The sequence below is a fragment of the Dioscorea cayenensis genome, chromosome 19 (genome assembly GCF_009730915.1).
Source record: "Dioscorea cayenensis subsp. rotundata cultivar TDr96_F1 chromosome 19, TDr96_F1_v2_PseudoChromosome.rev07_lg8_w22 25.fasta, whole genome shotgun sequence".
Taxonomy (NCBI): domain Eukaryota; kingdom Viridiplantae; phylum Streptophyta; class Magnoliopsida; order Dioscoreales; family Dioscoreaceae; genus Dioscorea; species Dioscorea cayenensis.
In genome coordinates, this window is record NC_052489.1 from 19,961,786 (window position 1) to 19,984,480 (window position 22,695).

A 22,695-nucleotide genomic window follows, 5' to 3' on the forward strand; every position below is an offset into this window, starting at 1 on the left:
GGGCTAGTGTATCTTCTTTATGTAGATTAAAAATTGTTTATTTTTGCTTTATTTGATATAATTACACATGAAGTCATTTTCAGAAAGCATGACCACCAACATGGAGGTGTTCCTATCTCAACACCCTTTTGTGAGGGCTCTAAGCATTGTCAGTTGTTCCCAACCATCCAAAGGATCCTAGATCAAACTAGGTCAATGATTGTAGAGTGCCAAACACTTCAAAGATTCTCTTTACAACTTCACCATCAAGCGGAAATTTTGACTTTACCTTTCTAAAAAACAATAAATAGCATATGGATGTCCAATGCGTCACACCGAGCTTTCAGTGGCTTGTGCATGCATCGAAAGAGGGCAATGTCGACATGTTATGAGTGAAGATAATGCAATCCACATAAATTTATGGTGGAAACATCACCACTACATCACATCTAAAACCCAATAAGAATTAGGGTTGTGATCTAGTGATCCACAAACTAAAGGATCTTCCCTTGTACAATGTCATCAACATATAGAAAGATATATTACTGGAGCATGGTGTCAGTCTACTATACAAGTAGGCTTGGATTGGGAAAGAGGTTGTCACAAGCATTATACATGGAAGTGATGTAATAATCTATGATCTACTCCTCTAGTATGTCGATAAGGTTGCGGAGACGAACACTTATAGTGTAATTACTGTTGAAAATGACGAGAGGTTTAAACACACTTTTTTTTCTTCCCACACCCGCATGTTGGGTTTTAAGAAGGTTTACAAAATGTTACACTTCCTCAATGGAGCACACCTACTAGGCAAGTACGAGGGCATTCTTTTGGGTGCAACATGTAAAAATGGTAATGAGGTTTTATTCCATATAGCCTTCGCTATCATCTACAATGAAACTAATAACAACTGGGCTTCGTTTCTTACCTCACTCGTTGAGGGGTTATATAATGAAGACGACTACAAGGAGATTTTCATTTTTGTGTAAGACAAATCCAAGGGCTTTGTCAACTCCATTGCGAAAGTCTTCCCATCCTCTCATAATCATTAGAATTACAAATGCAAGCACACTATCTCCTACGATATCTTGCACCATTGTGTTCTTCAAACTCATTAGGGACTCAATAATGGCTTCGAGTATAGGGTTATTATTGACTATTGAATCCCTGGGAGAACTTATTTTTTATTTCTTTCCTCACTTTCCCCTTGCGGGCCCTCTTCAAGTTAGGGAAAGTGGATCACTCAGTTGTGCCGTACGTTATCCGTTTAGTATGGATTTCAGGTTTCCCACCATCCATGGCAATTATTTCAACATCAAGGACATGCATTTTGATATTCGGGGCAAGTTTTGAACATCCAGGGTATCCCGGGCCTTTGAGGTACTCTTGCAAGCAACATGCTTTATGCACTTGCCCAAAAAAGGGGTGGAGAAAACTTTAGAGGAGTTCACTAAACATCTTACTCTCTTGGTGATGGTAATGAGCTAGCCCTCTATTCCAAGTGTCACTGGGGTCACATTAGTCCAACCGCAAGCGAAATTCACCAAACTCCTGTAAACCCCGCTCTAATAGGCATGTCATTTCATCCTATAAAATCCTATAGAACCCGCTCTCGGGGTTGTCAATAGAAGATCAATAGGCTGCCAGAGGGGGAATGTTCCTAACCTCGATTCCCTGCTGACTTCCACTTTGCTTATGTTTTGGAACTCCAAGATACCTTGCTAGTATGTCTCTTTGGTTTTGGGTTGCCAGAGGAGGAACATTCCCTACCCTGCTTTTTTAGCACGCCCACATCAGTCGACCTCTCAGAGGATAGCCTTTGGTACTCCGTGAGTGAATAACCCCTTCCACATCCCATCAATGCATACTCTTCATCATTGAAGGGGAAAAGTTCAAATATCTAGAAACCATATAAAAGCGAAATGATTACAAGGGTAAAAAAAAAAAAGGAGAAATGCTTATTGAGAACTAATGTTGTATGATACTACACAATAACCCAATATCATCAACTCGTACTACATGCACTACACAAGAAACACAACACCATGCACATTTAGGACAAGTAATACACATGAATGACTTGTAATACATGGAAACGTATAACAATAGAAGTGAAAATATAACAACATATGTGAACCAATAAAATACACATAAACTTCTTTCCCTGTCAGAGATTTCATGAGAGGCCCGATAGGAGCCACTTTTATGAAGTTGTTCTCTCCATAGCACATAATCCACGGTGTCCATCGAAAACATAGTTTCTTCATGCTCCTAATAACTTTGTAAAATCAGATGATGAGGATGACCCCGCGCCCTTTCAAGTAGGCTATGGTTGTGGACTATCCTTTACACCTAAGCTACAAATGAGCAACAAATGATGGGACACCAATGATGAGCCACTTGTGTGTGGCATGCACCCATGCATAATGGCATGTGAGGCCAAGTCATCGGCATAGCATGTTGCCCATGTTCATATATTCACGGAAGTATTGGGAAAGAGGATGGTCCCTATGAGGAGGACCACATGGATTTTGACAAATGTCTCCTCCTCACTGTCATTCTGTAGACAAGTCTCAAGAGTTCGTTTTGATTACATCTCAATATCAGTTATGCATTTTGTAAATATGTTTGCTCGAATTTAAATGGTTCTTTTTCATGTTTGAAGGAGACAACATCTCCATCACAGCACAATCCAAGTATATATATGTGTCACATCCTTAAGCCTAAAAGGTACTATGCTTTCACCTATTTTGAAATGTTGGGTGAAATCGTCATATATGAATCAATGTATCCAGCATCCCCTTTCCTACAATATAGATTCCAAGTCTATTAAATGTGCAAAGGGTGTTCTATAGAAAAATTTCCAAGTGTCGTCAACTAGCTTCTTCAACTTAGAAAGAATTGCCACAATAGGAGCCAAATAACACTTTGAGTTGACGAGACTAATAGCCACATTTTACTACCCATAAGCAAATTAAAACAATGCACATAATCAGTTAATGCTTGAAGAAAAAACAGTTTAACAAATTCTAACACCAAAGGAAATGCATATAACCCCAAGAAATGAACATGGGAACAAAAAGTAAACAAAACTAAACTGTCAAAACCCCCCAATCTTGTTCTATAAATTGCTCTAACTGCCTTTCTACATTCGAGCTGTCACTTTTGTGTATAAAAATCATAATGATGCGTTCGTTTTGATGTCCATAAGGTAACAAAGATCCAGACAACAGAGAACTCCAACGAGAAGAAGAATGATGTAGGAAAAAAATCTCCAGACAGGGTTTGGTGAGAATAGAAGAAGGCAAAGGTAAATGAAGAAGAAAGGGAAACACGGAGCCCAATGCAATGTCTCGGGTCCCAACCGCCTCACATGTCACTTTCCAAGGACGCCAGCTAGGGGGCATTTGGTCTTTTCAGAAAGAGCACTCATAGCAGTTTGCCTATTAGGGACATACCAGTCATTTCACCGCTTGAGAGAAAACTCATCATCACTAGCGCATTCCCATCATTTCCTTGGTGCCTTAAACCCATTAGAACACTTGTGATGGGAATCTGGACTGAAAACTAAATGGCATACAAGAAACTTATTAGAAATACCATAATTTCAAAGGATCATCTGTGGATAACCAAAATATGAGGAGATTGTCTGTTACTTCCCTTAATCTTTTCTTGTCTATAAAAATAAAAAGATTTTGTTGAGATTTAATTTTGGTGTTTTTATACAATTCAGTGAATTTTTTTAATTAAAAAAAAATCTCTCACTGTTTTTAATTGCATATAACTCCATAAACCCCAAAAGTTTGCTAGGAGAGGTTTTTTCAAAATAAATAAAAATTAAGAATTAATATAAAAAATAAAAATCCTAAAGAGGTAAATTTTTAAATAATAGAAATAAATTTAGGAAAATAAATAAAATAAGTTAATTATATGTTATTGTTAAACAAACATAGAGTTTTCTGTAAAAACCGACGATATCAGGGATTTATATGCAAGAAGCCAGTAAATATTTCAGGGACTTTTTGTTACTTTCCTCTGAGCACCAAATATCCATGGTATAAACTAGAAACCCTCAACATCTTCGTTGGGAGAGGGAGAGGGAGAGAGAGAGAGAGAGAGAGGGCTTCGGGTGAGGTGGGTCGGAGGAGCTTTCGATCAGGTGAGAACTCTCGTCGTCAATGGTGCTGAGGTGAAGGTAGAGGTCGAGTTGGAGCCGGTGTTTAATGTTTTCTCTTTGGTTTGTTTGTGTTTTCCCTCTCTATTTTTAACACCTTTGTCCTAATTTTGTGTGTATATGAGAATTGAATTTCTATGTTGTTACTTGATGTTCATTGATTTTGAAATCATAAGGTTTGGAGTCGTCTGATCTGTGGTTGTTCATGTGTTTGTGATAAGATTTTGATATATATTTTTGGTGACTTTTATATGGGTGTAAACCAATGAAGTATTTCCTTTTCTGGTTTATGCGTTGGAAAGATTGGAACTTTTATCTTCTTATTGTAGGTGATATCACATTTACTGATTGAGAACACTAAATTTATAGTTTGCTTTGAGGATTGTAAGGGTTTCTCAATTTATTATACCTCCATATTGTTTTATATGTCTATGACTGTTTCGTGGAATTTATTAGTGGTTTATATTTTTCCTTGTTATTTTTTACTGTTACAGTTCTCGGAGGCTTGTGTAGGTTGCATTTGTGTTTTTGATCGCTGTGTCATGTAATCTCGCCTCTTCTTTCAGCTGCAAGAGTGTTCCTTGATGGACATCTTTTGATGGCTTTGTTCTGGGGGCATATATCAAAGTTACATTGAGAGTTATCATATCCCAGGTTCTTGATTACTAACCCAGGGATTTCAGTCTCTCTGACAATTATTTCTGTTCTTTGTATCTTGTCTAGTACTTTGTTCTGTGTTGACAAGTAATAACACATATAGATTATGAGAACATAACATTTTCTCTAAAGATTTTGCATTCTTCATTGTCTTTAGATTTGTGCCTTGTTGAAGAGAAGTATGCTTTATACCTAGTTAAGAAGCATGTAGTTAGTGGTTAGTATATAAATGAATAAGTATCTATATAGTCATCTTTTGGTTTTAGACTGGTTCAGACAATTTAAGAATTCATGTATAAGAGGATGGGAGTGTTCCTGATCATATTTATTGCTAAATCTGTTATGTTGGCTCACCCAATTTTTGAGTCCGGATATTAGTCAAACATGTCAGTATGAAACTCATATAATTATTATTTTTTCCTGAATTCCCATGGAGGATGTGTTTTTACCTTCAGATTAAATTTCTCTGATGATGTTGCCTTTTAGTTCCTCATGACTTTATGTTTGTCTTCGTACCCTTGCTTCCATTCGTTTGGTTGATACAAGGGATGAGCATTACAAAGAGGGTTTGAGCATTCTATGTTGCTACGCCAACTGTTGAGCATAATTATAAACAGTAATCCTTGTCTTCATGAAGGTCTTTCTTTTTGGCCCCGTTTTGAAGAAATTTTTTTCCCAATTTATTCAACTATTGGAAATCGAAAAACTTACTTTTGTCCCCATAGTACTTACTAGGTTTTTTTTTTTAATTAGTGATGATGAAAATTCTCTTTAAATCCTCCTTGATTATTTTTTTTTTTTTTATTGGTGCCAGGTACAACTTGGACTAAATTTTAATCTAGGGGTTAAGGTTTGTGGTCAATACATAGGAAAAAGCATATTTGGTTCCTTTTTCTGAACTCTAGTCAATGGAGGTGAAGCTGAGGCAAAATGAGCAAGCCGACGTCGAAGAGGATTATCTGTTGCTTGACTTGGATAGTGTTTGTGTACAAGGTGACATTCCAGCAAATGCCTCTTATGTTCTTTCAGTAAGTTCTTGCGCTACATTCTCTTTTTTACTGGATGTTGTATGAAATTTATTGTGATAATTTCATGGTCAAATTAAATGTAATTCCTCAAAAATAGCAAGGCTTTTTAATTTCTGTCTAGCGTTCACTTAGAATTTTGTATTTCTTGATTATATAGCTATCAGATGCAGATAAGGAGCTCCATAAATAACCAAGAAATCCATCATGAGGCATGGTTTAAATAATGCATTCAGCTGTAAGCTATCAGTTAATGAAGAGAAAATATTCATTGTAAAGTTCTTAATTCTCAAGATTATAAGCAACTGAAAAATTTTCCTCTCAGACATCTCTTTATTTTGCCATAGTTTGTTTTGGTAAATGTACTGTGATTATATGTAGGGAAATGGACTATATTTGACATTCTGTTCTATGCAGTGAAAATTACTGAATGTGGTTATTTTATTTTATTTTATTATGTAGGGATTGGACACACAAAATCCTGTGCTGACCATTGCCAATCATCTAAAGCTGGTAAGTCAAATAATAGAATGCATGTTACTCAGCATTTCTTTCAAAATTATTAACATAATTATATGGTTCTGTACTTTGGTTGGCTCCCAAGTGTTTGAAAAGAATTGCTTGTAATTCTTGTTGCACAAATCTTCCCTCGTTTAAGAATGAGAAACCTTTAATAATTTTCATTTTTTTTTTTTTTGGAATCAGTTTGAAGGCTAAAGGTGATATCCTTATAATGGCATATGCTAAACGCATGATTGAAATTGGTTTCTTCTACATTTTTGCCATGAACATACTGACTATATTTCTTCAGCATAGGTTCATTCATGATTAAGGTATTGGCATATGTTCTCTTTAAACTTACTGGTTATATATATGTACATATTGCTGGGTTGCAGAAAGCAATAACAGAAGCATGTGGATTTAAAGTTAATAGCATTGTTTTGACACCTTAAACTTTATCGGCCATATGTTGAGGATTTATCACTTCCAAGTATTCAGAATTTGTGTCAAGCCCCTCTTAGATGTCTTACACCATTTTAACCATTTTTAGGTTGTTAGCTACAATCATTTCAACCTTTTTGTGGTTATTGAGATCTGGTTCACTTCTCTTTATTGTGGGTTTAAAATATTAACAGATGTTCTGCATTGGTGAGTTGTTTTTTTAAAAAGCTCTTCCACAGTTAGAATTTAAGTTATTTTCTCAACTACATTGTATTTTTTTTTTATTATTTATTTATTTTCTTTTTGGGTGAACTTCACTTGATATGCTTTTATCTTTTTGTAACAGATAGGAGAGTACCAAGAGACAATGGGGACATGTTATGTCTTCTCAGAAAAAGGTAAAATTTTGATTCAGAAGCAGCTATGCTTTTCTCCCTGAAATAATAGCCTTTGTTGTTCATTCACCTAAAATATGAATTTGAAGATGTTGCATCGGACATTTCTGTATCTTGACTGTTTGGGTATTTATCAGCGATATCCAAAAGATGTGTGATTATTTAAGGAGTCTGTATAAAAGTGGTCACTAGGCTTTTTATTCAAATCCAATGTCAACCCTCCCACATGCTTTCATCAGCATTAGCTTATTAATTTGTCCAACGAAAGGTCTCAATTTTCCAAAATATATGCCCAGTTTATAATAAAATTTCATATTTGTCGTGATAGATGGTGTTACTCAAGTGATGCATTCAGAGAACCATATATCTGAAACCAATTTTCCAAAGGACACATCTATTACCAATTCAACACAACTGCCGGCTAAGGAACTCAAGCTTATCACAGGTCTTCATAGAGTTCTCAAGTTCAGGCTAGCAAGTGAAGATGAAAGTCAATCTGCAAAGCAGAAGCAATGTTGAAACCACGTAAGTTTTCACCTTCAAATTATTTGGTATTTGGTCATGGTTTGCTATCGTTAAGGGGGATGATAAATTTTGATTTTAGATATTGGGTGTGGTCTTTTAAACTTTGGGATTTCCAAATCAGGAGCTCAAATCAAATTTAAGTTGCATTTGGTCAGAGGGGTTTGGAATTCTAAGATCAGCAAATCTAGGAATCAACCCAAATCTAAGATGGATTTCCAAATCTAATATTTGATTTAAAATTTGTGCTTTGACTTGCATCTAATTCAGGCATAAGTCAAAAGCACATATCTGGACTCCAACTAATTGTCATCAATGTTGCATCTATAATCTTAAATGAGAAGCACTCCATCCATTGGATTCAAGCCTTATCGAATGCAACAATTGTTCTTCATTTAATGGGAAAGAAAAAGATGTATTCCACTATTCCTTCCTACTAGTAACTTGCTACTTAATTTAACTTGCTACTGAATTTCACACTGTAATATATTTGCATTTGGAAAAATAAAGCATATATTTTCACCAAGGTGTTTTTGGTCTTCTCCTTGTGGCTATTGTCAGTAAATTGTTTATAAGGTCAGTCGTTGGTTTTACCGCATTATGTGATTATGCAGATCATACAGTCTTTGCAATTTCTTGCCATTTACTTCATTTAAAATGTTATATTACATATGAGTCTATACTAAAATTTTCTCAGTAGGGAACCACTTGACAACAGCACAAATTTAACTTGATTACCTGGAGGCATTATGTGATGTCTGTCCCTATTCTGTAGTTTGTATTCTGTTAAATATGACTTGTTGGCATCATCTTATTTTATTGAATATACATCTTGAAATTGTTGTTTATGATACGTTTTTTTATATTGCCTGCAAATATGAGTGATGATATATATGTACGTACAATGCATACACACACAGATAATGTATGTGTGTTCTAAATATTATTCATGCTGCTTTACACTGAATGCTGAGAATTAAACCTTGCAGGTTCAGCTAGTGTCGGATAGTGGTCAACCTTGCTATCTGATCATGTGCCGAAGGAAACCAAGAAATGAACACAGTATAGCTCAGGAAAATGTGGCACAATTGTGTTGTTTGAGGTGATGTAATTCACCCACAGTTTGTTCCGGCACAGTTTTGAACCTATTATAGCAACCACTCACGGTGAAAAGGACAAGAATTGATGCTGCACTTAAGCAAAAAGAAGAAATATACTCAGATGAAAAAAGATAATCTGGGGGTTCCTCCTTTACCTTGTATTTATGTACTTTTTTCTCGTTTTGACTACTAGAAATCAATGTAGCAAATGTGCAAGTTCTGATACCTTTTCTTTATTAATCAATTGAAATAATACCAGTGAATGGGTATTGTGTGTTTTAAATAATCTAGTGAAAAATGGTTCTGATGAGACGAACCAGAAAAATATCTATATGGTATTTCACACATAACTGATCATCAGTTTTTATTCCACAATTTTTCACATATATGTGAAGCATACAGGCCTCTATGTCCAGGTTCAAGAAAACAAAGCTGTTCACCACACCATAAACAAGCAGACAGCATCACCAGCTGAAGCTAATGGATTCAAAATGGAGATTATCCGCCAGCCCAGATGAACAAACACTTGCAACGTTATGTCGAAGCCCTCGAGGACCACTGGCCATCACTCCAGTGTTCGGTTCTTTGCATTCCAACAATATCCCTACAAGGCGGAACATGGTATCAAAGTCACAATTCAATTAAACTTTTAGATTGAATAGAACTCATATATCCTTGGAACTTACTTTTAAGGTCTGCCCTCTCGCCTAAGTGCACATTGGTGGCCTGCACAATAGACTCATGAGGAACACTTTCAAGCTCTCTATCAGCATTAAAGAACCAAGAGCTCGGCGAGGCAGCTGGTGTCGGTGCATCCATGCTCTGTATCTGTTTAAGTTCCATGGAGCTCATTTTCTTGTTCCACATAACAGCAGAACTAGCAGTTGCAGCAATGGAGACAATGATGAAGATCAAGTTGAGCATTGCCCTCTTAGAATAAGAAAAGATCTCATTGGTGTTATGATCAATAGGATAAATATAGTAACGTGTGCAAATACCCATGAGAACAAGGAATGCAATGAAAGATGTTGCAATGACTGCACCTAGCCATAACCAACTGTTAGGACCAAGAACATGAGCCACTGGCATGTCTGAAGGAATAGGCTTGAACCATATAGTTCTTATGATGTTCTTTGAGTTGGAAGAGGGTGCTTTCTCTCTTGTTATGAATGCCTCAACCTTTAGCTGAAGACGGGAGAGGTCGGAGACGTTACCAGTGATCGGGAGGAGAAGGTCGAGCATCATAAGGTCAGCTGTTGTCTTGAATGAGCAAACAAGTAGAATGCTAGGTGTTTTGCTGCCAAGTGTTGTGCTTCTAAAGATAAGCTCTCTTATTATTGCTATGAAGGGAGTTATTCCACTTCCACCACTCACCAACACTAAAGAATTATATCTGCATGTATCATAGGATCAGTTATTTTTGTTTCAGTGATTGCAGAAAAAAAATTTGTATTACAAACCTTAGGAAGCTAGATGAAGAAGGACCATATGGTCCTTCAACAGAAACATCAAGGCGATCAAGAGGCGAAGAGAGTATTTGAGATAGTTTCTGAGTCCAGCTTCCTTCCTTCTTGATGATGATGCTCAGCTTCTCAGGTTCCAAGTTGCTGCTTGAGCTTATGGTGAAAGGGTGCCATTGTAGTGATGAAACACTTGGTACATTGATAAACACTGTGCTCAATGGCGGGTAACTTGTTCCTATTGGAATATATTTGATGTTTAGATATATTTGGTGTATCTATGTTAAATTAAAAAAAAGTATGTCATTGTGTAGATCTCTATTATATAAGACTAGTGTTTTTATATTAGATTGCCACCTGAACTCTTGGAGAAGTTCAGCTCCACCGTGTCTGAAGGTAAGAGCCGAGCAGAAACAAGCCTTACGCTTCGTCTTGATTGCAAGAACCGAAGATATCGATCCAATAAAAAGAGATAGACACCAGGGAGGATAAGGCAAAAGAAGGCAATGCCAACATGGAGAAGGAAGAAGAAGAGAAAGAGGATGTAGAGCTGATGAGTGTAGAAGAAGAGCTCGAAAAACTTGCGCCGTATGCGAGGATATGTTGTCACCCACATAAATAAACCGGAAATCAAAGCTAGTTCTCCAGCCACAATAGAGATTCCAATTGCATCCCATTCCAGCATCTTCAATCACAATTATCTCAAACTCATTAGCATGAATTACATATCTAAATATAATAAATTATCATGAATTATTATTCTTTGAAAATACATTAGAGAGTTCACTTGTTGCAGCCCATAGAATGATGTAACAAAGTCCGTGTGCACTGAAGAGAAGCATGACAACATGGCCAAGCCACACATGATACTTGATGCTTGCCTCTGACGTTAGGCCAACAAGAGGCAAAAGTGATGACATTCTGGTCACTGGAAAGAAGAGGAAAGCACAGCAGAGGTTTCCTATCAATCCTAATCTCAAGGCTGCACTGTCTAACTTTGCCATCCATCTGCCAAAAATAAATCCAATAATAATTATGAGATATATATATATACGCACATCTCTAGATACAAAAATAGAGAGGGACTGACATTTGTTGTCCATCTTGTTTGGCAGACTCTGGAGTGATTCTGTCAAAGCTAGTGACTAAGTAGGTGGAGAAAGACCAGAGTAGGAGTGCAAGAAACATCAAGCTAAATGTTAACTCTATTGCAGAGACAATTCCTTGAGGTCCCTTCAAGAGCAAAGGCCTTTTCCATGCTTGTAAATATTGGCTACTCAAAACACCACTGCCAATCAAACAAAAACATTATTAGTTAAGTTAGTTCTTGTAAATGGATCCAAATTAATCAAACAACCACATTGACATTCCACACACACCTTTGAGCAAAGCTACTGCTTTTCTTTGCTAAGTGGAGATAGAAGCAACCGAGTACAGCAATGAAGAGTATAGGGAAAGTGTAGACCAAAATGTTAGTCCCTGGATTTGGCAAAACCATTACGATGAATTTAATCAAAAAGAGTTAAAAGAAAGGTCATATATCATAAAACAAAATAATAAAACCTTGTGTTCCAAAGTACGTAGAAGCAGTATCAGAACGAAGCTTTGGTGACCATCCATTCCTGTAAGTATTAGTTGGCATGACAACCCATATCGTTAGCCACCCAACAAACACTAGACCCATGAGAAACTTCATCCCTGAGAGAACTACTTTCGAAGAGGATGCCATCTTGTTTCACTTGTGTGTTTTCAGTGCACTATCATCAACAAGAAGCTTATTAATTATTTATAGTAAGGAATGTGAAATGTCAACCAAGAGGCATGATTCACACACTGGTCACAAGTTTCAAGATTACGTTACTTAAATCTTGCCAAAAAAAAAAGATTACGTTACTTAACATGCAGCAGTGTAGAGGTCAACGATCACTGTTGACTTTTATTATAGTTTATATATTTGGAATTTGTTTCTAACAAGAAGGCAAGGTTCATGCAGGGGATGATGAAGTGAGGGAATGAACGATAGGAATGCGGAGAATGATCAGGAGGTGGAAAGGAGAGAGATACGCACGTGCTCGTCCTGAGGAGAGTGCGTGCGCGGGTGTTGGCGAGAGAATCGTGGGCGGGCCAGCACACTCCACCGCGCGCTCTGAGCAACAGAGCGCACCGACGAGTGCGCTGGCTCGGTGTGGTGCTCGGGTGCGTCACGTGCGGATCAGCACCACGTCTTTGAGTCTAGATGCGCTTCTGTATTTTTAAGAGTAAATCTTAACGGTTTATTGCATTAATTAATGGAAGAAACGTCAAGGAAGAATTGAAATATATATGTTGTGACGCAATAGATAAGCTTTGGATAAATGTCGAAGCCATAGGGGATGGAATTCTCAATTTTAAATTAAAAGAAAAATAAAATACCAGCAATCCGACAGATTCATTGGGAAGTGATTATAATCAATATACTATGTTTGAATAATTTTTTCTTTCTGGGGGTATTTTAAGAGATATTTTTATTAAAGTTATTCTTTGTGTTATGTGCTAATAAAGATGAAAATCAATTGAGGGTAGATCGTCCCATTGTCATGCAGTATTGTTTTTTTTATATATTTTATTTGGTGTGTAAATTATATATTTTTTATTTGGAAAATATAAAAGTTTACAAAAACGGAATAAAGATGAAGTAGGATTAAATTTTTATTATTTTAACTTAATTTAGAGTAATATTGCCTATTTTTTAAATAAGACACATTTTGGTTTTAATATGAAATTAGTATTTTTGTTTTAATCTAAATGGAAGGCTTGTTCTATAGGGTAATATTCTATCAAATTATCAGTTACCTTGTTTCAGTTTGTGAAATAATTTTGAATAACAATAATTTTGTATAAAAATGAATTACTTAAATTGATTAAAATGAATATTAATTATTTTAATACTTTGGCTTTTTAATTACCCTTTTGTTCTTGGTTTCTTGATGCTCTTTGAGTCTTGATTTGTTGAAGGAGTTATTTTGATTCTTGGAACTTTGGAGTTTGGGGGTATGAGAAAGTGAGAAGGAAGAAGAAACCTATAGATTGTGTAAGAGGTATAGATCATTTAGGAATTATTTTATTCTATACTTTTATTTTAATAGTAATGGTGATTAGATTTGAGAATTAAATTAAGCATGCTTAAATCTAGCTTTGTTTTGGAATTTTTGTTCATGCCTTGTCTCATCCTCACATAATTAGAGAGAGAACATTTGTCTCTCTTTGATGGCCAAATGAAAAGTTACGAGGTTAATTGGTAGTTTAACTTATCTAGTTATCATCATCCATTTATGAATCATGTATATCTGCATATCCATTATGGCAACATTGTCAAAGACTTTAGTTTATATTGTAAACTCGTTTGAAAAGTTTCCAAGCAAAAAGGAATAGATGCTTCCTTGTTTGCTCTTATTAATATAGTGGAAGAAGAGGATGTTTGCACTATTTGTACATGTATGTAATAGATTAAGAAATAAAATGTTTAGGGGGTTGTATTTGTTGCTTCTCCTAAATTAATTATTTGAATCTTCAATGAATTTTGATAAAATCATAATGATACTAAAATAAATATTTAAGATAATTATGAGTAAAAAAAATAATAAAGTTTGTTATTATATATATATATATATATATTTATGACATCATCCGGTTCGGCCGGCTGATCGATGACCCAAATATGAGACTGGTTCACTATCCAGTCAGGTTTTAAAAACATTGGTTTGGAGGAATAACTTTCTAGCTATTAAATTTGGCTAGAAATCATTTTCGAGGAAGGAGAGAAAGTATAAATTTTGTCTAAAATACCCTCATTTTCAATGTAAACCTAACAACCGCTTATCTCCTCTTCTCTTTTTCTTCTTTAATTTGCTTTCTCCTCTTTTCTTTTTCTCTTTTCTTTATTCCTATCAGTTTTCCTCCTCCTTTTAGAATTTTTTTGGTTGACAACTGAGATGACTTATGTGTGGTGCTCCCCCATCAGGGTATCATTGCTCCATTTTCTATTGACCACAAGGTATAAGCCTCAACTAATTTTTAAATATCTAAAATAATTTTTTTTTATTTTTTAAAATATTTTAATGATTACATGTGTTTTCTCTGCAAACGGTGCTTTTTATGCTTTGAGATGCTTCTGTTAGTGCAGATACATTTTATTGGTATTATTTGACATGCATACGTGGCAGCAAGATGAAGTGGCAATCATAATGACAAGCCTTGATGATGTGGCATTGTTGATGGCATGGCACAACAGCCTAGGAGATTGGAGTTATATTGAGAAGGAGCCATCTTGGAAAGCAAGCAATAACTATGTGAGGGTCAAGCTATATTTGGCCAATTGAAGATTAAGAAGAAAACCTCATCTATATTTACCAAGTGGATTGATTTGGAAGAGAAACTAGCTACTTGGAGGCCAAGTGTATACTGAAGCCCGGTTTGGTAACAAGCTAAATGGAGACACAAATCATGAAAGGAAACAAGATATAATAGCCAACTTGGGTTAAGACAAAATACAAACAAAGCTAATGGGCGGAACTATTTGAAGACACAACTATACATGCAGAAGATTGAAGACAAAATTGTGAAGACCAAACTTGGATAAATGAAAGATCAAATTTAGGAGCTAGAAGATTAAAAAGAATCAAACTTGAATGAATGGAAGATCAAGTTTAATAGCCTAAAGATTGCATGAGATTGTGAAGGTCAAACTTGGATGACTTAGAGATCAAGTTTAATAAAAGATATTTGAAGATTATTGAAGACTATCTTTGGTGAAGACGCGCCATATGAGGTGCAGCCCTTGAGAAGATCTAATGATAAGACCATGAGAAGGTAAGCTAGTTGTTGACAGGTCAAAATCAGAAGGATTTGATAACATTCAACTTAGATACAACCAGGAGGGTTAGAAGCATCTTGAGGTCATGTTGCAACAGAAGCTAGAACTAAGTCAAAGTTAGCAGGTAGGGATGGCGATGGGATAGGCCTCTACCACCACAACCCTTTTGAACCATCCCTACGCCCCGCCCCGCCCCGCCCCGCCCAGCTCAAATAATGGTATTATAAATACCACAACCGCTACCACGGTTTTTCTTCAATGCCCTGCCTCGCTCCGCCCCGCCCCACTATTATTTTTAATTTTTATTTACATTGTATAATTACGAATGTAAGGTACAAACGACCAACTAAAATTGTGAAGAAATTAAGAAATTTTTTTTCAATCCCCTATAATATATAATTTTTATCAATAAATTAAATTTACAACATATGATTTTTTTTTTTGTATTGAATTTTTTTAAGCTAAACCGTTAAAATACGAAAGTATAATCAAAACATACTATAATTATAATTGAGTGGATATTTTAATTTACAAATTAAGAAAACCTAAAATGATATATATATATATATGGGCATATAAATATAAATAAATGCTTATTGGGGTGGGGCAAGGCAGGGCAAGCTAAAACCAAAGCCACCCCGCCCCTTATCCCTCACAAAAAATCCCCACCGTGTTCTGTGCCCTGATCTCCAATAGAAAATAAACCGCCCCGTTGAGGGCAGATCAGGTTAGAAACCATGGATTGACTCGAGTTTTGCCATATTTATTAGCAAGAGAGCTACGTTGCAAGCTTGGTTATAACTGGAGGTGCAACTTCTATTTTTTGGAAGGTGTTCAACTTAGTAGTTGCAGAGATTTTAAAAGAAGATGGTGCTATTTTTGGGATGTAGAGACATTTATATAAAAGACCCTACTCTGAAGATTTAGGATGATCCACCAGAGACAGACCCAAGTGTGTGGGTGAGAGAGTAGACAATGGGCAATCTAGAGAGAGTGTTTGTATTCTTTTGTGAGGATGAATAACAAAGTTGTACTTATGATTATTTTCCTTTTTTTAGTGGATCTTATCTCCAGGCTTGGCCACCCAAATGTAGGTTGTTGGTGAAGTCAAACTGGGTTACCAATCGTGTTTCTCCTTTCTTTGGTTTATGGTGTGTTTGTGTGCATACTTGCATGAGATTTTGAGTGAGTTCTAAACCACATGCACCCAATGGAACTAACAGTTTCCATATTTTTGGTTCCTTTGTTTCATGTTTTATCAACTTCATTTTCTTCTAGGTGTTGCTTTTATGTTATTTCTTATATTCTAAATATGATATCCTTGCTTTTAAAGCTCTTGGTGTTGTTTCACATTTTATTTATTGGTCCTTTTAGTTAAACGTCTTTTAAGAATTCTCGTTGACAACCATTTTCTTGACTTACTCTATCAAGTTCCAAAGCTCTACAAACCATTTTTAGAGATTTATGGGGGCTGGCTCTTGTGAATTCTCTTGATAAACAATGATATTATTGCTTATTTATTGATCAATACACAAAATACACTTGGATCTACACTCTACAAAGTAAAACTGAGGTCAAAGAAATTTTCCAAAAAAAATCCATCCTTTAATGGAAAACCACTTCAATTTTTGAATATTATCCTTTTACACTGACAAAGGTGATGAGTTTCAAAGTCTTAATTCCTACCTAAGTTCTAATGGTATAGAACATCTAATTACTCCCCCATAGACTCCACAAAGAGTTGCTCTTGTTGAATGTCGTCATTGACAAATAGAACTAGCAAAAACATTGCTATATGATGCCTCTCTTCCATCCAATCTTTAGTCATTTGCTTGTCACCATGCATTCTATTTCATCAATCGTCTACCAACATCCTTTTAAATCATAGTTCTCCTTTTGAAACCCTATTCCAAGAAAAAGCTTATTACCATTCCTTAAAAATCTTTGGGTGTTTTTGTTATCCATGGCTTAAGCTATATTCCCAAAAGAAACTTGAACTGAGATTGACACCTTGTGTTTACTTGGGCTTCTCTCTCACTCATCATTGTCATCAATTCTTTGACCCTCGTAAGTCTAAAATTTATTTGTCTCATGATGTGATTTTCTTAGACAATGTGTTTTTCCTTCAAAACCATGTTTTCAAATATTTCAAATAAGTTTAAAAATCTAGCTTCTAATGACTTGTCATCAAATAACCCACACAAGGTCTAATCACCATCCAATCACTTATCTTCACAAATAACCACTCTAATTTCATATTTGCCCAATCTAATTTCTATAGCTTCACCTCCCATGACAACGCATCTTCTTTGCCATCAATTTCAACCCCAAATCTGGTTACTCGTCCACCATGCCATAACTCTCGCCATTCACCACAGGTAGCTAGCCCAACTTCCATAGACTCACCTACTCCTTCCACTACTAATCCGCAACCACCAGCACCTCCGATGCCTTCTTCTCCATCTTCCAATGTGATGCTCCTATCTCCACCGCAACCCAAACCACTCTTAGTCTACTCTAGGAAACCTTCCCCACCTCCACCCCCACATGTTTTGGATCCCATTACCAAACCCACTTCAACCATAAAAACTCATGGTTCTCAAACCACGAACCAAAGTGCTCTCAACTTACCATCCCAATGTATGGTTACCCATTCGCAACATAACATTCACAAACCAGAAAAAAAAAAAAATTGATTTCATGGCTCAAGTTCAATCCGACATCCCTCCCACCACATTTCACCAAGCGAACAAAAACCCAAAGTAGTGGCCAGCTATGCTAGCAGAGTATGATATATTATCCCAAAACCAAACATGGGAGCTTGTACCACATGGTCCTTCTCATAATATTGTTGCTTGCCGATGGTTGTACTAGATTAAACAAAAGCTAGATAACACCATTGACCTCTATAAGGCTTGTCTTGCACAAAGGACTTCACTCAACGACCTAGGGTTGACTACCACTCCACTTTCAGCCTCGTCGTTAAGCTAACAACAATTTGAGTGGTGCTATCTCTTGTCATTTAATACAATTGGAAAATCCAATAGCTTAATGTCAACAGTGCTTTCCTTCAAGGCTGTCATGATGAAGAGGTCTACATGACTCATCCTATGAATTTTGAAAATCCCTTGTATCATTCTCATCTTTACCGACTAAGGAAAGCCACCTATGGTCTAAAATAGTCTATCGTGCCTGGTACAATGTACTCAAGGCTCTTCTCCTCTCCATGGGATTCTTCAAATTTGAACATGATAGCTCCTTGTTCATCAAGCATGTTTCTACCATCACTAATTATATTCTTGTTTAAGTGGACGATATCATCTTTACTAGTAGTGATGGCATGGTGCTTCAATAGGTTATCTCTTCACCTGCCAATTATTTTTCACTGAAAGATCTTGGCATCATACATTACTTTCTTGATATTGAAGTCTTTTATATCTTTAATAGATTGTCTTTTATGTCTCAAACTCGCTATATTTCTTATGTTCTTTAAGTTGCAAATATGCAAAATTGTAATCCAACCAAGATACCCATGAGCTCATTTGAGATTTATCATGCTCGTGATGGCGCTCCACTTGCAGATGCTACCAAGTATAGACAAATTGTTGGTACACTACATTATCTTAGCTTCACCAGGCCAGACATATCGTATTTGATAATTAAGCTTTCATAATTTATGCATGCTCCCCTTGAACTACACTTGCAAACTGTTGAAAGAGTCCTTCGGTATCTCCAAGGCACCATACATCATGGTCTCTATTTAAGGAAAAGTGACGCTCTGAACTTGGTAATGTTCGATGATTCAAACTGGGCTAATGATGTCAATGATTGCACCTTTACTATTGGTTATATACAATTTCTTGGCCATAATCTAATCACCTGATCCTCCAAGAAGTTAACTTCCATAGCACGATCGTCTATTGAAACCGCATATCATGTAGTTGCTAGTGCTCTCGTGAAACTTGGGCCAAAAATCTTCTCTTTAAGCTTAGCATTCCCGTTCCCAAGTCACCTATCATCTATTGTGACAACATCCGGGTCACATACTTGTGTGAAAAAACTAGTTTTCCATAGTCACATGAAGCACTAAGCTTTTGATTATGTTGGAGATCAGATCCAATGCAAGCTTCTTTCTCACTTTAATTTATGCTTCATGTTGTGCTTCATTTGTAAGGTAGTTATAATAATACTCCTATAATAAAGGAATTCTGTCATGTCACACACCATTCCTAGTTGGGCATGTGTTTTCTGACCCGATCCCAACCCAATTCGTCCAGGCTGGCAATAGAGCGGGGTGGGGTGGGTCTAGGGATGGCAAAAACTGAACCGACCCCGTGTTTTCTGACCTGATCCAACCCGATCCGTCCGGCCCGCCCGGCCCCGCCCCGCCCCGCTATTAATATAACTTATTAATATAACTTATTATAAATATTATATAGTGTAGGATTAAATGATTTTTTTTTTAATTTCAATAAATTTCTTATGAGCTTCTTTTTATAAGCATATGTTTTATAAAAAAATCTATTTTAAAAATGTTTTAAGAAGTTTTAGTTACTTATTTGTAACTATGAGCGGGATAGGACTGGGCGGGGTGGGCGATTTATGAAAAAAAAAAGGATGGGGCGGGGCGGAGCGGGGATGGAAGAGGTGTGCCCTGCCCCGCCTCGCCCCACCCCATTGCCATCCCTAGACATAACAGAGTAATAAGCATATCAAATAGTAATCATCATACTAATAATAATAACATTAAAGAAACTTCCAAGAATCCAAAATTTTAATAGTTTAAACATGGGTTATCAGTAACACACGAAAAAAAAATCTTCTTACACAGTAATCATAAGTCAAAATCATAGGCTGGGCTCAAATCATTCCCGACCTAATTGTGGTCATAACTAGATACTGGACCGCCAAGGTCTTTTAAAATTTAAAAGGGGTTTTTAGAACATTACCTCCCTTAGCGTTCGGCACAGAGATCCTCGTGTGGTGACCCAGGGTCTCTCACATAAATAAAGGTATCACCGTTCCTAAACCCTGTAAATGGTTCTACGCACCTCTTGACAAGGGATAAACTCAGGGTTAACCACGCTGCCTTCTATTAGGTTAGACCGTGGGATTCCCATTGTAGAGTAAGACCGAAGTCTGAGGTCGAGTCATAGCCCGTAGTCACCATCAATGTCAAATATATAAATAAAAGCATTTTCAATTTCCAACTCAAGAAATTCATCATTCCACATTTTTTTACTCAAAGAGTGTACATACAGGCATACAAGTATATTTCTTTCAAAGTAACATCGTATAAATATTCTAAGTTTTAGTAAGATACAACCATAGATTTCAAGTACTCAAATATGTATATTCAAACCATTCAAATAAATTCATCTTATCTAAAGAAATGAAACACGATTTGATATAAAAATTAGAGTATAAAACATATAAGGAAATACTATACTACTCTTATTAAGACTATGGAACTACAAATCAACTACTCACAGAACAATTCGTCTTGCCTCGAGATGCATTCACTCTTCGGCGATTTCCTTCTCCTTCGAAATGTATGGCACCTAGCCAAAAGCAAGGAATCCAAGAAGTAATGAATACAAGAATAAAAATGAAAATGCATGAGCATGCGAGTGTACATGTCATGCAACACTAGGATCATCAGGCAAAATGACGCATTTGGACTCAAAAGACCTTAATTATGAGTAAAAGTAATTTTAATGAAGTCCAAGTATGAAGAGCTTCATTTTGGACCAAAGAAGTAAAAGAAATTATAGAATAATTTCAATACTACAATAATTTTGGGTTACTACAGTAACTATTGAACTGCTGCAGTAAACATGGCTTAACAATGGAGTTTCTCTCAAATTTACAACATGAAACCCAGAATTTCCTTACAAGTATAAAGGATAACAAACAACAAGATCAAGGGCCCCATTTTAAGCCAAAAATTCCTCACAAAACATAGTATATTCTATGATTTCAACCTAGGTTTTCAAACAATAAATATGATGAAATATAAGGAATATACAAGGTAAAAACTAGGGTAAGACTGTCAAGCTCCAACTCGCGGGCCCAGCAAGTGACAACTGCCGCGATTATCCGAGGAGGGACACTCATGCCACTCAACCCTCGAGTCATCATAAGGATGACAAAACCCTGGAATGAGAAATACTAAACATAATATACAAAAGTAAGGAAATTCAAAGATAAGCAGAAGAAGCATCAACAACAATATTTGATAGTAGGGTTTAAGAAATATCCAAACAAATAACCATGCAAACAGAGTTCAAACGCACTGGTGGATCCATGTCCTTACACAACAAGTTCATGCTCAAATGATAACATACATGATACTAGAAATGAGTAAAGAAAGAAAGATGATGAATGCCCAGCACTTCGCCTTGCACTACTAACCACTAGAGCCTGGAATAGAGGAGAGAGGGTAAATAACCTCAGTCACTCAGTCAGTGGGCTAGCACAATTTTGGTAGAATACATCAGAATAATTGATAAAACTACAAAAGCTAGAATTTTGCCTTAATACAAAAAGATTAAAACATATTAGAATATAACAGAATACAAAAAGTATGAAGTTTGCATCTCGAGCAAATGACTAGTGACCTAGAAATCTCTTTAAACTTTTACTGTAGCTGTGGGTAGATTTAAAGCCGTCAAGGTTCTCATGCCCTTGACGTTGACCCATCGGTTCACCGTGTGGTGACTTTGCCTCCCCGATGACCATCCAATCAGGGTTCTACACCCCCTCCTGAATTGGATGAAAAAAATCAGCCGATCTTTGAAGCCACCTCAAAAGGCTTGACATGAAAACCGCCTACTGCAGTAGGATGTCACCATCCAATTAATGCAATATATGCATACCTTATCATAGAGTCCATATCCAAGACAAAATTCAAATAATAAGAATAAATGCTATTTCCACAAATAGAAATGCTAGAAGCATGTTTGAAATAACCAAAGGCGCATAATTCGCTTCAATTCAAAATAGATAAAATCATGAACATATTCAGTCAAACATCACGAGTGTCCTATATGTCTCAATAACATAATAATTTCCAACCAAACCTTTGAAACATAGATTCAATATGATAAAAATTAATGAAATGATTTCAAATAGAGTAATAGAAATCTTTAAAAAATATTCTAAGAGAATTATGCAAATCACAAATCCCACTCACTACTTAGGCGATTTAATTACTATATGCGCTACTCCTCTGCTGGTTCCTTGCATCGAGCCGAGCTCTCACCTCCTAGCCAAATCGCACACACAAGCAACAAACAATAATTAAACAAAGCAAATTGAAACCCTAGGTTATAAAGACATGCAACCCTAAATCGATCCTAGGGTTGGCTCAAAACTGGGTTTTTAAGTTACTAATGAATTCCTAAAGATCTGAGTTTCACTCTAAATCAAATAACCAAAGAAACAACTAAAGTTCACTAGTGCTACAGTACTCATACAGTACTACTACACCATTGTTTTCCTAAAAAACTAGTTCTAGGATACATATAACTATGGCAGAACAACAATATAAAACATCCTCTCTAATCTAACAGTCAGCGAGTAAGAAA

At 36.2% G+C, this 22,695-nt stretch overlaps 2 protein-coding genes across 7 annotated transcripts; one reads left to right on the forward strand and one right to left on the reverse strand.

Annotated features, from left to right (window-relative positions):
* Positions 1–4,043: 4,043 nt before the first annotated feature.
* LOC120250004 lies at positions 4,044–9,057 on the forward strand. 6 transcript variants are annotated; one of them, XM_039258727.1, is made up of 7 exons: positions 4,045–4,138; positions 4,720–4,807; positions 5,625–5,838; positions 6,298–6,348; positions 7,124–7,175; positions 7,501–7,697; positions 8,684–9,057. In XM_039258727.1, the coding sequence occupies exons 3-6, from the start codon at positions 5,719–5,721 to the stop codon at positions 7,689–7,691; spliced, it is 414 nt and encodes a 137-aa protein (XP_039114661.1). In that variant the 5' UTR covers positions 4,045–4,138; positions 4,720–4,807; positions 5,625–5,718; the 3' UTR covers positions 7,692–7,697; positions 8,684–9,057. The 6 variants fall into 6 exon arrangements, with proteins under 6 accessions (XP_039114664.1, XP_039114661.1, XP_039114660.1 ...); XM_039258726.1 differs by having other exon boundaries at positions 4,063–4,216; XM_039258728.1 differs by having other exon boundaries at positions 4,065–4,174.
* A 24-nt stretch (positions 9,058–9,081) lies between these two features.
* Positions 9,082–11,992, reverse strand: LOC120250003 (ferric reduction oxidase 2-like). Its single transcript, XM_039258724.1, has 8 exons — positions 11,818–11,992; positions 11,634–11,733; positions 11,345–11,542; positions 11,028–11,262; positions 10,612–10,939; positions 10,255–10,492; positions 9,481–10,187; positions 9,082–9,398 (listed from the first exon to the last, which is right to left on the reverse strand). The coding sequence occupies exons 1-8, from the start codon at positions 11,981–11,983 to the stop codon at positions 9,259–9,261; spliced, it is 2,112 nt and encodes a 703-aa protein (XP_039114658.1). The 5' UTR covers positions 11,984–11,992; the 3' UTR covers positions 9,082–9,258.
* Positions 11,993–22,695: the final 10,703 nt, after the last annotated feature.

What these genes read in the sequence shown, in the direction of transcription:
- LOC120250003 (XM_039258724.1), bottom strand. Translation starts at nt 11,983, where the DNA reads ATGGCATCCTCTTCGAAAGTAGTTCTCTCAGGGATGAAGTTTCTCATG. An exon ending in GAACTTCTCCAAGAGTTCAG is followed by an intron (nt 10,493 to 10,611) that starts GTGGCAATCTAA and finishes ATATTCCAATAG; the next exon opens with GAACAAGTTACCCGCCATTG. An exon ending in TCTTCATCTAGCTTCCTAAG is followed by an intron (nt 10,188 to 10,254) that starts GTTTGTAATACA and finishes TGATACATGCAG; the next exon opens with ATATAATTCTTTAGTGTTGG.
- LOC120250004 (XM_039258730.1), top strand. Translation starts at nt 5,719, where the DNA reads ATGGAGGTGAAGCTGAGGCAAAATGAGCAAGCCGACGTCGAAGAGGAT. An exon ending in ATGCCTCTTATGTTCTTTCA is followed by an intron (nt 5,839 to 6,297) that starts GTAAGTTCTTGC and finishes TTTATTATGTAG; the next exon opens with GGATTGGACACACAAAATCC. An exon ending in TTGCCAATCATCTAAAGCTG is followed by an intron (nt 6,349 to 7,123) that starts GTAAGTCAAATA and finishes TTTTTGTAACAG; the next exon opens with ATAGGAGAGTACCAAGAGAC.